The sequence below is a fragment of the Callithrix jacchus genome, chromosome 4 (genome assembly GCF_049354715.1).
Source record: "Callithrix jacchus isolate 240 chromosome 4, calJac240_pri, whole genome shotgun sequence".
Classification (NCBI taxonomy): Eukaryota; Metazoa; Chordata; class Mammalia; order Primates; family Cebidae; genus Callithrix; species Callithrix jacchus.
In genome coordinates, this window is record NC_133505.1 from 130,106,253 (window position 1) to 130,120,479 (window position 14,227).

The following is a 14,227-nucleotide window of genomic DNA, read 5'->3' on the forward strand; positions in this document are numbered from 1 at the left end:
CCCTCCCTCCCTCCCTCCCTCCCTCCCTCCCTCCCTTCCTTCCTTCCTTCCTTCCTTTCCTTTCATTTGTTTTGAGACGGAGTTTCGCTCTTGTTACCCAGGCTGGAGTGCAATGGCACGATCTCGGCTCACCACAACTTCCGCCTCCTGGGTTCAGGCAATTCTCCTGCCTCAGCCTCCTGAGTAGCTGGGATTACAGACACGCGCCACCGTGCCCAGCTAATTTTTTGTATTTTTAGTAGAGACGGGGTTTCACCATGTTGACCAGGATGGTCTCGATCTATTGACCTCGTGATTCACCCGCCTCGGCCTCCCAAAGTGCTGGGATTACAGGCGTGAGCCACCGCGCCCGGCCTGTTTTCACTTTCTTGCCTCCAGCCGGCTGGGGCCCTTTGTTTTCACTTTCCCGCCTCTGGCAGGCTAGGGTGGGAGCTTTGTCTCTGATTTTCCTGCCTCTGGAGCGCTATGACTCAGGGCTGTAAAACAGTAGCCAATCCGGTAAAGGATTCAAATCAATTAATCCGGAGGAAATTTGAAAGAACCGCTCTCATTGGAGGAGAACATGAAGGGAGAGGAAATAACTCAGGGGTAAAAGCTCTAGCCCCCAGCCTGGACTGGGCGGTACCCTTTCCGGGTCCCCTTACATGGACATGAAAGCTGTCCTTTCACCCTGCCTAATAAATCGCACTATTGTACACTCTTTGGGTTCACGAGTTCTATTTATGCTGTAACACTCACCACGACACTGTTCCCCATTCTTTGGAGTTAGAAAGGTCAAGAGACTAAATTCCAATTCTAAGTCTTTTGCTTCTGTGGTGGCCCAACAGTTAAGATTCTTGGTTTTCACACAGAGGGTGCAGGGTTCAACTCCTGGTATGGGAACCAGGGAATCGGGCTACAACTACTCCTCTTGCAGTATTTTGTTATATCAGCCAAAAGAGACTAAGAGAGTGAGACACATGCAAAAGATAAAATAAAATAAAGGGTAGGATGCAAAACTCCTGAAGTACATTGGATTTTAAAAGACAAAATCCGTTTGATTTGCAATTTTGAAAAAATAAAATACTTGCATCTGCAAGTATTGTTGGATATTTAGATGCTTTTAAACCAAAGGAAAAGCTAGTATCCTGATTTAAAAGCGCTCTTGGTGAGCTAATTGTTTTATTGACTGCAGAAGGAAATGACTGTCACTTTGCTAATCTACATTTGAATAGTCATATTGTAGCTCCAATCCTTGCTTTTCAATATCTGAGGCATGGGCATTTTCCCTCTGCTTTTAAAAACTTTCTCAATTGAAATTTTTCCATACTCATCTTTGCTATTAACTTACTTCAGTAGTTTAGAAATGTGCACTTGTGTGGGACCTAATGAAATTAAACACAAGCATCCCTACTTACATATGTGGTTATTTCAGTATATAATAGTTTATGGCAATGTAAAACTAAGTTACTTCTTGCTGTTCCTCAACTGTTACCTCTTGAGGCAAAAGGAACATCACTGAATGCAAATAGATGTGCACTTCACCTCTCTTTCTCAATATGACCCCAATCAACCAATTTTTTACCAGTAAAATTGTGCGACAGATGTTTAAACCTGGAATATTTCCAGCTAACTGGAGCTTGGCCTGTATCAAGTAATGGGTACTTTATATTTCAAAGCAAAATAAAAAATATCTTTTGGCTTCTTTTACTACTGTCAAGTATCTACATGAAAATTAGGAAATCATATTATGCTTTTATTAATGAATACGTATAAAAGGTGTGACTATTGAATTTGCTTTCTCTTCTTACAAAAAGTCTATGTTAAGTATAAACAAGATTTGAATCTATGCATATAATATAATAAGAAATGGGAAACATGTTATTTTGTAGGTTTATGGATTTCCACAGATTTGTTTCCAAACTAAGATTCAACAGAAATAATTTTCTGGTAGCATTAAAGTCAAAATAACATACTATTCCAGTTGGATGATTTACTTGGATCCCTATATTGTAAATTTAACAGATTAGTGGAGAAGAGATAATATAGCAATTAACATATTCTGACTATTTAATATCTATTTCTTTCACCAAATTGAGGTTTAGTTTTGGAAACATTGTTTTTTGTGGGTTTATTTTTTTTTAGATGGGGTCTCACTCTGTCACCCATGCTGGAGTGCAATGAAGTAATATCTACTCAGTACAGCCTCCACCTTATGGGCTCAAGTGATCCTCCCATCTCAGCCGCTTGTCTTCCCAGGAGGAGTTGAGACCACAGGCTCATGCCACCATGTCTGGCTAATTTTTTGTAATTTTTGCAGAGACCAGGTTTTGCCATGTTGTCCAGGCTGGTCTCGAGCTCCTGAGCTCAAGTGATCCTCCTGCCTTGGCCTCCCATTGTGCTGGGATTATAGATATGAGCCAAAATGCCTGGCCAGTTTTGGTAACTCTTGGCTTTGTTGTCTACTCTAGCTATTCTACTGCTCAATGATAGCTGAGAAAATCATTCTAAAGTTCTTTTCATCATGTCAAAATGTATCATGTAGTGCCGTGAATTATGTTTACTGTCGTATAAGTTAACTAATTATTTCAGAATGGTTCCCTTTCTCCCTCAACATAAAATATTATATTTTAATCACTAAATTTCTATTGTGTAATTGGTAGAATTATGTATATTCACATGATATTTAAAAATTGGAATTCGTGAAATATTTTTGAAATATGCCTATTCATCCTTTTGAAGCATTAAAATATGCTTAAGATCACAAAAATTAAATCAAAATAATAGTAGTTACAATTTATCTAACAATACTATGTGCCACTCAAAGTTCTGAGCATTTTATATGTATTAACTCAGTCAATGATCACAGCAAATATATGAAGCAGGTACTACTATTACCAACAGAGACAAAACTGAGGCACAGAGAAGTAATTTGCTCAAGGTTAGGCAGCTACTAATTGGTGTAGTCAGGAATCTAGCCCAGTACTCTACCCCCTTACCCTGTGCCTGCGTTTAGCTACTTTGGTTCTGGTCTTGAAGTACATGTGTCCTTTTGTTGTTACTACTTTTTTGTGTTTTCGCTTATTTATTTTATGTTAGTGGGTATGTCTGCCATGTCGCTAAAAAAAATAGCAAATAACTTTGGTTTAGTTTATATAATTTTATTCAACCAATAAATCCAGCAGAAAGCAGGTCAATGGGAATAGTAAAATAAATAAGACAGTCCTCATTTTTGAGATGCTTATGGTCCAATCAGGGAGACAGAGTTTTAAAAGGTATTTTAAATCTGAAAGCACTACTGATGTATCATAAACTAATATTTTATAAAGTAATACTATGGGGCTGGGCGCGGTGGCTTATGCCTGTAATCCCAGCACTTTGGGAGGCCGAGGCGGGTAGATCACAAGTTCAAGAGGTCGAGACCATCCTGGTCAACATGGTGAAACTCCGTCTCTACTAAAAATACAAAAATTAGCTGGGCATGGTGGCGCGTGCCTGTAGTCCCAGCTATTCAGGAGGCTGAGGCAGGAGAATTGCCTGAACCCAAGAGGCGGAGGTTGCGGTGAGCCAAGATTGCGCCATTGCACTCCAGCCTGGGTAACAAGAGCGAAACTCTGACTCGAAAAAAAAACCAAAAAAAGTAATACTATGATTATGCTGAGCATTCAGAGTGTAAAACATACTATCTCATTTTCATTTATTAATTCGCTTACTCATTAATTCTATTATCTCCACATTCATTCAAATGTATTGGGCTCATACTTTGTGCAAAGTTCTAAGCACTAGAAAAATCAATTAAATGAAATAGACAAAGTATTTTCCATACAAACCTAACAAATCAGTGGAGAAGAGAGATATCAAAAAATTACACCCAATTAAACATATATTTTATAATAAGTTTTATAATAAAACAGTAAATAATATGATGAGAAATTAATGATAAGGTAACTTGCTTTTCATTGGAGGTTCAGGAAAGGTTTCTTTATAGAAGTACCTTTAAGCAGAGCACTACATAACACTGATTTGCAATGACCAGGCTTTCAAAAAGTAGGATATGTAACAAATATAAAAGTAGGGTATAATAACATCTGGTGCAATTTATAACTACATTAATTTTTACAGATAAATTCATAAATACCAATATGAGAGCTTATTTGTCAAGGTCCAAATGAGTGGTATAGAGCATTGATTTCAGACTTTTAGATTTCTTGACCCTGAAATCCACCACTAACCAAAATCTGGAGATGTGATATAGAACTGCCAACTTTTTATTTTGCAAAATTCACATTTAAAAACAATTATAAAAACAATATCTGGTTTTACCACAATGTCAAAAGAGAATTTTAAGATGACAGATGTAGGAAAAATATAATCTAAGAATTAGAACACTTTTTAAAAATGAATAAAATTTTTTCTTTATCTTTTTCCTCATTTCATGAAGAATCAATACACTTTTTATTAGAGTCTGGGAAATACTGAATTATAGAACTCTTTGCTTCCTTCAGGTACTCATAGACAGACTGAAGTTGGGTAGTAAAATGCATCTTTTTAGGTGTAATGACCAAGAGAACCAAATAGGCCTGGGGCAGTGAGCAGAAAATGCAGGATTTGAGATAAGATTTGAATCAGAGTAAGAAACGCTCGAAATGTGCTTCTTGAAAACTCAGTACACGTAAGAGTTGATAGAGTCTAAAATGTTGCATTTAGTGTTTCAGTCTTCCATGTTTCCTAAAAGTATTAACATATTTGTGTGTGTGTGTGTGTAAAATTAAATGTTAAATTTATACTTTCTGACTGACTTTGGGCCTTCCCTAAATGATTTTACTCTGCTAAGCTTGTAGCCTGACACACAGTGCACCTGCTTAACTGGGCTAAGTGCCAAGAAAAGAAAAAAAGTCAGGAAAATTAATTTCCAAGAGCAGTAGATAAATGGCACACCTCATTAGAAAATCTATTTAAAAGGCACATCAGGAGATGTCTGCAAGTCTTTTCATAAGAAATTGATGCTTCCTACCATCATGTCCTTGCTGGCTCTCTTCTCAGATTACTGTTGTTACTTCCTAGTAATAAGATTCAAATTCAAGTTACATTTAATGAGTCCCTCCAATGTGCAAGGCACGTTATGTTTTACATAGATTATTGTATTTAAGTCTTACAAAATTGATTTGAAATAGGTATATTTTGTGGAATGCTTGCAAAAATTACCAGATACTCTTTAAGACACAGTGGTACAACCATATAATAATGTTTTCCTCTCCTGGATGAGGGTGCTAATAAATGATGATCCTCGTACTTAGGCATGAAAAGCTAAGAGTTACCACACTCTATTGCTGTACATTCTGACCTAGAGGAAAATTATCAACATCCACTAATGCCATAGTTTGTAGTGATTTCTTTATACATCCTATTTGTTTGAACTTCTGATTGTTTAGAAAGAAAGTTGTCACTTCATAAATAAAACAAAAGAAATTTGTAAAAATTTAAACCAAAGCTTACAAATTTTGGCCCCAGAAGACCAGAATACATTATCAGGCACCCCTCCATTTTCTGAGAAGGGGGTCTTTCTGGCTGAGTCTGCAGAAGCTTGGGGGAAGATCTCCAGCAGCCTTTGTAACTCCCTAACCCCAATTACTAAGATAATAATGTTTCTCTGTCCCCCAATTCCCACTTAGGGTTTTGAAAACATTCTTCTTTGAGGAAAGAACTAAAGTCAATATGGATAACAGAGTGATTATACATCTTGGTTTGTCCCTGATATCCTGAGGTAAATCTTAATTGCTCTCCATTTCACTCTCACAAGTATCCCATTTCAGTTGTTAAATTATATAGTTGTCCCATATGAAGGCTTGTTCACCGTCAATACACAAAGCTGGAACTCTTTTCCAGAATTCCCTTACATGCATGTTTTCAGATAACAGTTGGAGACAAGAAATTGCTACAAGTTTTGGAAAGCACAAATATGGTAATAATGAAGCCATTGTTTATTAATAATGAAGCCATTGTTATCTGAAGGTTGGTGTAGGGCAGATGCTTTTGCAGCTCATGATCACAGAGAGTCTAGTTGCCCTTGTTGTGAGGCAACAGCCGCCACATCTCCAGTGCACACTGGGCTGGCTCCTTCAGCATCTCCAAATCCCGGTCAAGCGCGCCTGCAGTTCCGTGGGGGAAAGGCATCAATTTTTCCTGCAGCTCATCTGCATAATCGTAATTTGTGTTGGTAAGAGACAAACAAGTCCTCCAGTTTGTTTTTGTCAGTTTCAGTTTGTCCTTAGTCCCTCCCATTCTATCCATTTTGCCTTCCCAATTTCCACCCTGACTACTTTTCACTCAACACCAGATGCACTGCAACAGCCTTACATAGATTGATCAGCTGCCGTGAATTTGTAAACCATATAATAAACCCTTATTCTATCTAAATCAGAGTAGCTTTTGGCAACTGTGTCAAACATTGACAGATACATATCAATATTATTTGGATGTTATATTAAGTAAGAAATGTGGCATAGGTGAAATATCTTTTCCAGTCTGTTTATTTGGTGCCCTAAAATTTGTCTCATTTGATAAGAAGAATCAAAGTCAAAATTTTGCAGAATAGAGAGCAAGATGTTATCCCCATTTCACAGACAAGAAAATATAAGTTCCTAGTCATGTTAGCTTGTAGGTTCATAGAGCTGAACAATGAACCCAAATCATCTAAATGAAGCCCAAATAAAAGCCAATTCTGCATTTCCTGCACTAGTAGAAAATATATGCATAAATCAGATATAATTCTGAAAATAGGGAATGTAAAGGTTGCCCAGAAGAGAATTCTTCTCAATCCAGTATAGTACATGCTTATGAAAACAGATTTCTATTTCTCTATGAACAAACTTTTCATGGCTTCACAGCATTTACCTACTTTTCTCAAGTTTCAGAGATCAACTGAAGACCCAGTGGCAGCTGGCTTCACTTTCTGGCCTTCCAAATCATTTCTGGCACACTTTCTTCACCACTAACCTTCTTTTGTAAATATTAACAATTACATATTTCAAAGATTATCACCTAGCACTAAAGATTCATCATGACAATATTAATCCTTAGCAAAAGTTTGAATTGTGTTTATTAAAATTGACATTAAAATATGAGAGTATAATTTACATTTTGAGACTGTTATTGAAGCCATAATTTATACAGTTCTTTCATTTTTGTAATACACATATTTCAAGAATTGCATATAAATCAAATGTTTGTCAAGTTAAAAATTGTACAAGTATACTACAGAAATTATCATTGAAAGGAATTTGTTCTTATTTTATAAAATGCATGGCAACCTATAATTAGATTTTTAGATTAGATTACTTAAATATAAGGCATACTTATAGTTCCCAGTAGAGTTTCCACTGGACCACTACAATTAATTTCTCTGGACAATGCCTATGTTACTGGCATTTCATCTGACAGGGAAATAATTTAGTCAATGCAAGCTCAAGGAAAATAAAATTTCATAGAGTAAGATAACCAAGTGTTTTTTACTTAAAACTCTAGGTCATAATTTTACATTATAGACATTTCAACTATATATATATATATATTAAGAGCCTCTAACACACAATAAATTGTGTATTGCCTATTTATGACTCTGGATAAATAGCCCTTTTTCTTTTGCTGACATCATGGGACTTAGCTCTACTAGTTAGATGATGCCCATTTTAGTTCTAGCTACCAATGATCTGCTGGCAGACTCATCTCATTCACACCTTGTATTAGGTCTTTCTTGCATTGCTATAAAGAAATATCTGAGACTGGGTAATTTATAAAGAAAAGCAGTTTAATTGGCTCACAGTTCTGCAATCAATACAGAAACATGGCACTGGCATATACTCAGCTTTTGGTAATGCTTCAGGGGGCTTACAATCATGGTGGAAGTTAAAGCAAAGGGGTAGCAAGCAGATCACATGGATGGCCAGAGGAAGACCAAGAGAGATAGTGAGGGTGAGGGGGTGCTACATACTTAAAAAATCAAATCTCACAAGATCTCCTTCACTATTGTGAGGAAAGCACCAAGGGAATTTGCCAAATCAGTCATCAAAAATCCACCTCTATTAAACAATAATAGCCCAAGAGACCTCACCTCCAACACTGGGGATTACAATTTGACATGCAATTAGATGGGACATATATCCAAACTATATTATTTTATCCCTGGCTCCTCAAATCTCATTGTCTTCTTTCACTGAAAAATACAATCACCCCCTACCAATAGTCTCTCAAAGCCTTAATTCATTCTAGCATTAACTTTAAAGTCCAAAGTCGCATCTGGAAATAAATTCCTTCCTTCCATGAGCCTATAAAATCAAAACAAGTCATTTACTTCCAGGGTACAATGAAAGTACAGGCATTGGGTAAACATTCCTGTTCCAAAAAGGAGACATCAGCTCAAGGAAAGGAGCTAAGGCCTCATGTAAGTTGAAACCCCACAGGGCAGCCATTAAATCTTAAGTTTCCAAAATAAAATTTCACTCCATGACCCACATCCTGGGCACACTGATATGAGGGGTGGGCTCCCAAGGAATTGGGCAGCTCTACACCTGTGACTTTGCAGGGTTCAGCCCTGGAGGCTGCTTTCACACATTGTTAACTGCGTACAGCTTTTTTAAGTGCAAGGTGGAAGCTGCCAGTGGATCTGTCATTCTGGGGTCTGGAGGACAGTGGCCCCTTCCCACAGCTCCACTAGGCAATGCCCCAGTGAGGAATCTGCGTGTGTCCCCCAGTCACACATTTTCCCCCTGCATTGCCCTAGTAGAGGTTCTCTGTGAGGGCTCTGCCACTGCAACAAACTTCTGCCTGGGCACCTAGGCTTTCCAATATCCTCTGAAATCTAGGTGGAGGCTTCCAAGCCTCTTTTACTCTTGCACTCTGCATGGCTGCAGGTTTAACATCACGTGAAAGCCACCAAGCCTTATGGCTTGTGCCCTGTGGAGTGGCAGCCTGATCTGCATCTGTGGCCTTTTAAGCCACAGCTGGACCTAGAGCAGGGAGAATGTAGACAGCACACTTCTGGGGCTGACCAGGGCAGCAGGGTTCTGGGCCTGGCAGAGGAAATCATTCTTCTCTCCTGGACCTCTGGGTCTATGATGAGAAATACTCCTGCAAAGACCTCTGAAATCCCTTCAAGGCCTTTTTCCCATTTTCTTGGCTATCATCAGCACTTTGCTTCTTTTTATGCAAATTTCTCTAGCAAATGGTTGCTCCACAGCCTGCTTGAATTTCTCTCTCAAAAAAGCTTCCAGTCTGCTTGAGTTCCTTTCTCAAAAAAGCTTTTTCTCTTTTTGCCACATGGTGAGGCTGCAAATTTTCCAAATTTTTATACTCTTCATCCTCTTTAAAGAGAAATTCCACTTTAAGTCTTTTTTTTTTTTGAGACCAAGTCTGGCTCTGTCACCTAGGCTATAGTGCAGTGTCATGATCTTGGCTCACGGCATCCTCCACCACAAGGGTTCAAGCAATTCCCCTGCCTCAGCTTCCTGAGCAGCTGGGACTACAGGTGTGACACAATGCCTGGCTAATTTTTTTTTTTTTTTTTTGTATTTTTAGTAGAGACGGGGTTTCACCATGTTAGCCAGAATGGTCTTGATCTCCTGACCTCGTGATCCGCCCGTCTAGGCCTTCTTAAGTGCTGGGATTACAGGCATGGGATACCAAGCATGGCCCCACTTAAGTCGTTTTTTTGGTTCCCACATCTTAGATCAGGTTGTTAGAAACAGCCAGGCTACATCTTGAATGTTTTGCTGCTTAGATATTTCTTCCAGCAGATACACTAGGTCATTACGCTCAGGTTCATACTTCTACAGATTCTTAGGGCATGAACAGAATGTATCCAAGATCTTTGCTAAGGCATAAAATGCGTAAACTTTGATCTGGTCTCCAATACGTTCCTCATTTCTATCTGATACTTCTTCAGCTTGGACTTCACTGTCCATATCACTATCAGCATTTTGGTCTCAACGATTTAACCAGTTGCTAAGCAGTTTCAATCTTTCCTTCCTCTTCCTATCTTCTTTTGAGAAATCCAAACTCTTCAAACCTCTGCCCATTACGCACTTTCAAAGCTGCTTCCACATTTTCACGTATCTTTATAGCAATACCCCACTCTTATTACCAATTTTCTGTATTAAGCTGTTCTTGCATTGCTATAAAGAAATACTTAAGACTGGGTAATTTATAAACAAAAGATCTTTAATTGGTTCACAGTTATGCAGGCTGTACAGGAAGCATGATGCTGGCATCTGCTTGGATTCTGGAGGGGCTTAGCTCACAATAGTGGTGGAAGGAGAAGAAAAAGGAACAAGCATATCATATGGCCAGAGAAGAAGCAAGAGGGAGAGAGTAGAGGGGGCAGGTGCCACACACTAAAACAACCAGATCGTACGAGAACTCACAATTGTGAGGACAGCACCAAGGGGACAGTGACAAACCATTCACTAAAAGTTCATCCCCATGATCCAGTCACCTCCTGCTAGGCCTATCTCCAGCACTGGGGATTGTAATTCATCATGAGATTAGAGGGGACACATATCCAAACGATATTACACCTTTATGCCAATAAACCCATATAACAGAGTTCTATATTTTCATAATTTTATATCACATTTCTTCTTCACATCTGTGCCATAGCCATTTCCTGACACATAAACACTTGATAAGTAATTGTTGAATGAGTAAAATTCCATAATGAGAAATAGGAGATCCCTGAATATATAGAATGTAAATAATAGTATTCATAGTATCTGGGACCTACTGATTCTACTTCTGTTGGAGAAAGAAAAAAGGAGAGGGGAGAGTATATATGAAAGAACACATTAAAAGGTTAATGAAATATTTTTTGCTTGTGGTAAAAGGGTGATGAGAATAAATTCACTCATCTAGTCATTTAACATTTACTGAGCACTTGGCTGATTCCTTTCCTAAGGAATTCACTGTCAATAGAGTGTGTCGTATGTGAAAATAGATAAATACTGTTTAAAATATGTAAAATATCTTTGACCAAAAAAAATGAGCAATATACTCAAAGAGTTGGTAGGCTATAATGAACATCTGTCTTTTCTACTTTGTGTTAGTCCTATTTTACTCCAAAGTCATAAGAACATGTGGACACTGAAGATGTAATATCTCATTACATGTTATTTTGTGAAAAACTCTATTTTCAGGAACTCTATGTAGGATGGCTTGGCGGGAGAAGCAAAGAATTTGTCTAGCAAGGAAGCTTAGGACCAGATGACAGAGGGGCTTAAAAAGACCTTAAAATATTCTCCATTTGGTCAAGTTTTCTTTTGGTTTGATTTTATATTGCCAAGTGTAAAACCTACAAATTATTCCTTATTACGCTTCATAAAGTACCAGTTCCAAAATAAAATCTTCACCCAAGCTTTTTAACTACTATATGAACTGCAACATTCAGCCTTTGTTCAGCTCTTGCAATTGAGGATATCAATTTCATTGGAAGTCATAAGTACAACAGACAAACAGAATGGAAGGAAAGGGAGAAGAATAAAACAGATTTCAATGATCCTCAAGCATATATGTGCGATGCCTTCTTTCTCACACTGAGATGAAAGGGAAACCCAGCCAGAACTTAGAGGGAGCATTGTTTCTTTCAATTTAAATTACTTTTAATTTTAAAGCCAAATTTCATGGATCTTACCTGAAAAGTTTTTGTAATCCACTAAATCAAACATAACGACGGCAACAGCTGACCACGTGATTATCAGGGCAATGACCAGAAGCCAGGCTGCAGGGGAGCTGAATGTCGTCACTATGTCTTCTGTGACTGTCCTCTTCAGCACTTTTCCAGGGGATTTGGGCACAGATCCATTTTTGCTGTCTATGACAGTTGTGGTTGTAGATGCATTTCCTAATCAAACATTCAGGAAGGAAAATATAATTTAGAAATTCACGTTAAATATTGATGACAAGAAACACTAACTGTAAGAGGGTTGAACCTGTTTATACCACTTTCTAGAGCAGACACCACTCTTTTGTGGCAGTACAAAGCCTCTGTGACCACTACTAGCCCATTATCTTTTTTTCAGCATTTGCTGTTCACCTTCAAACTCATTTGCTCATATAATCAGCATTTCTCATCTCCCAAGTCCTGTGAGGGGAAAATCAAAATGAGTGATAAAATGGTTTAAATGGATAAAACTTTTGAATATTTTAACTTAATTGCATAACTGACCCATCTAGTGAGGTCATCTAATGAGGTCATTCATGTTTGTTTGTTTGTTTGTTTGTAGGGACACAGAAGATCTAAGAGAATGAGGTTAGAAAATCTTTCTATACCCAGTAACTCTTTTATTTCTGATTTTGGGTCCACATGTTCATGAGAGAAAATTCAAAAATTATAAAAATAAAATAAAGAGATAATATATATTTTTATTTTTATTATGATTATTTGTTAATTTTTTATTGCATTTTAGGTTTTGGGGTACATGTGCAGAACATGCAATACAGTTGCATAGGTACACACATGGCAGTGTGTTTTGCTTCCTTTCTCCCCTTCACCCACATTTGGCTTTTCTCCCCAGGCTATCCCTCCCCACCTTCCCCTCCCACTGGCCCTCCCCTTTTCCCCCCAATAGACCCCAGTGATTAGTACTCCCCTCTCTGTGTCCATGTGTTCTCATTTTTCATCACCCACCTATGAGTGAGAATATGTGGTGTTTCATTTTCTGTTCTTGTGTCAGTTTGCTGAGAATGATGTTCTCTAGATTCATCCATGTCCCTACAAACGACGCAAACTCATCATTTTTGATTGCTGCATAATATTCCATGGTGTATATGTGCCACATTTTCCCAATCCAGTCTATCATTGGGCATTTGGGTTGATTCCAGGTCTTTGCTATTGTAAACAGTGCTGCAATGAACATTCGTGTGCATGTGTCCTTATAGTAGAACGATTTATAGTCCTTTGGATATATGCCCAGTAATGGGATTGCTGGGTCAAATGGAATTTCTATTTCTAAGGCCTTGAGGAATCGCCACACTGTCTTCCACAATGGTTGAACTAATTTACACTCCCACCCACAGTGTAAAAGTGTTCCTTTTTCTCCACATCCTCTCCAGCATCTGTTGTCTCCAGATTTTTTAATGATCGCCATTCTAACTGGCGTGAGATGGTATCTCAATGTGATTTTGATTTGCATCTCTCTGATGACAAGTGACGATGAGCATTTTTTCATATGTTTGTTGGCCTCATATATGTCTTCTTTCGTAAAGTGTCTGTTCATATCCTTTGCCCAATTTTGAATGGGCTTGTTTGGTTTTCTCCTGTAAATCTGTTTGAGTTCTTTGTAAATTCTGGATATCAGCCCTTTGTCAGATGGGTAAACTGCAAACATTTTTTCCCATTCTGTTGGTTGCTGATTCACTCTAGTGACTGTTTCTTTTGCCGTGCAGAAGCTGTGGAGTTTGATTAGTTCCCATTTGTCTATTTTGGCTTTTGTTGCCAATGCTTATGGTGTTTTGTTCATGAAGTCCTAGCCACTCTTATGTCCTGGATGGTTTTGCCTAGATTTCCTTCTAGGGTTTTTATGGTGCCAGGTCTTATGTTTAAGTCTTTAATCCATCTGGAGTTAATTTTAGTGTAAGGTGTCAGGAAGGGGTCCAGTTTCTGCTTTCTGCACATGGCTAGCCAGTTTTCCCAACACCATTTGTTAAACAGGGAATCCTTTCCCCATTGCTTGTTTTTGTCAGGTTTACCAAAGATTGTATGGCTGTAGATATGTTGTGTTGCCTCCGATGCCTCTGTTTTGTTCCATTGGTCTATATCTCTGTTTTGGTACCAGTACCATGCTGTTTTGATTATGGTAGCCTTGTAGTATAGGTTGAAATCTTGTAGTGTGATGCCCCCCGCTGTGTTCTTTTTGTTTAGAATTGACTTGGCTATGTGGGCTCTCTTTTGGCTCCATATGAAGTTCATGGTGGTTTTTTCCAGTTCTGTGAAGAAAGTCAATGGTAGCTTGATGGGGATAGCATTGATTCTGTAAATTACTTTGGGCAGTATAGCCATTTTCACGATATTAATTCTTCCCAACCATGAACATGGAATGTTTCTCCATCTGTTTGTGTCCTCTCTTATTTCGTTGAGCAGTGGTTTGTAGTTTTCCTTAAAGAGGTCCCTTACGTTCCTTGTAAGTTGTATTCCTAGGTATTTTATTCTTTTTGTAGCAATTGTGAATGGCAGTTTGTTCTTGATTTGGCTTTCTTTAAG

General features: G+C 38.2%; 1 protein-coding gene across 50 annotated transcripts in view; it reads right to left on the reverse strand.

Annotated features, from left to right (window-relative positions):
- Positions 1–14,227, reverse strand: part of TRDN (triadin) — a 415,209-nt gene that overhangs the window by 335,887 nt on the left and 65,095 nt on the right. For all 50 annotated transcript variants that reach the window (XM_078370051.1, XM_078370045.1, XM_078370044.1 and 47 more), the window contains exon 2: positions 11,660–11,869. In XM_078370051.1, the coding sequence (XP_078226177.1) occupies positions 11,660–11,869 (210 nt within the window). The remainder of the gene's footprint in view (positions 1–11,659; positions 11,870–14,227) is intronic.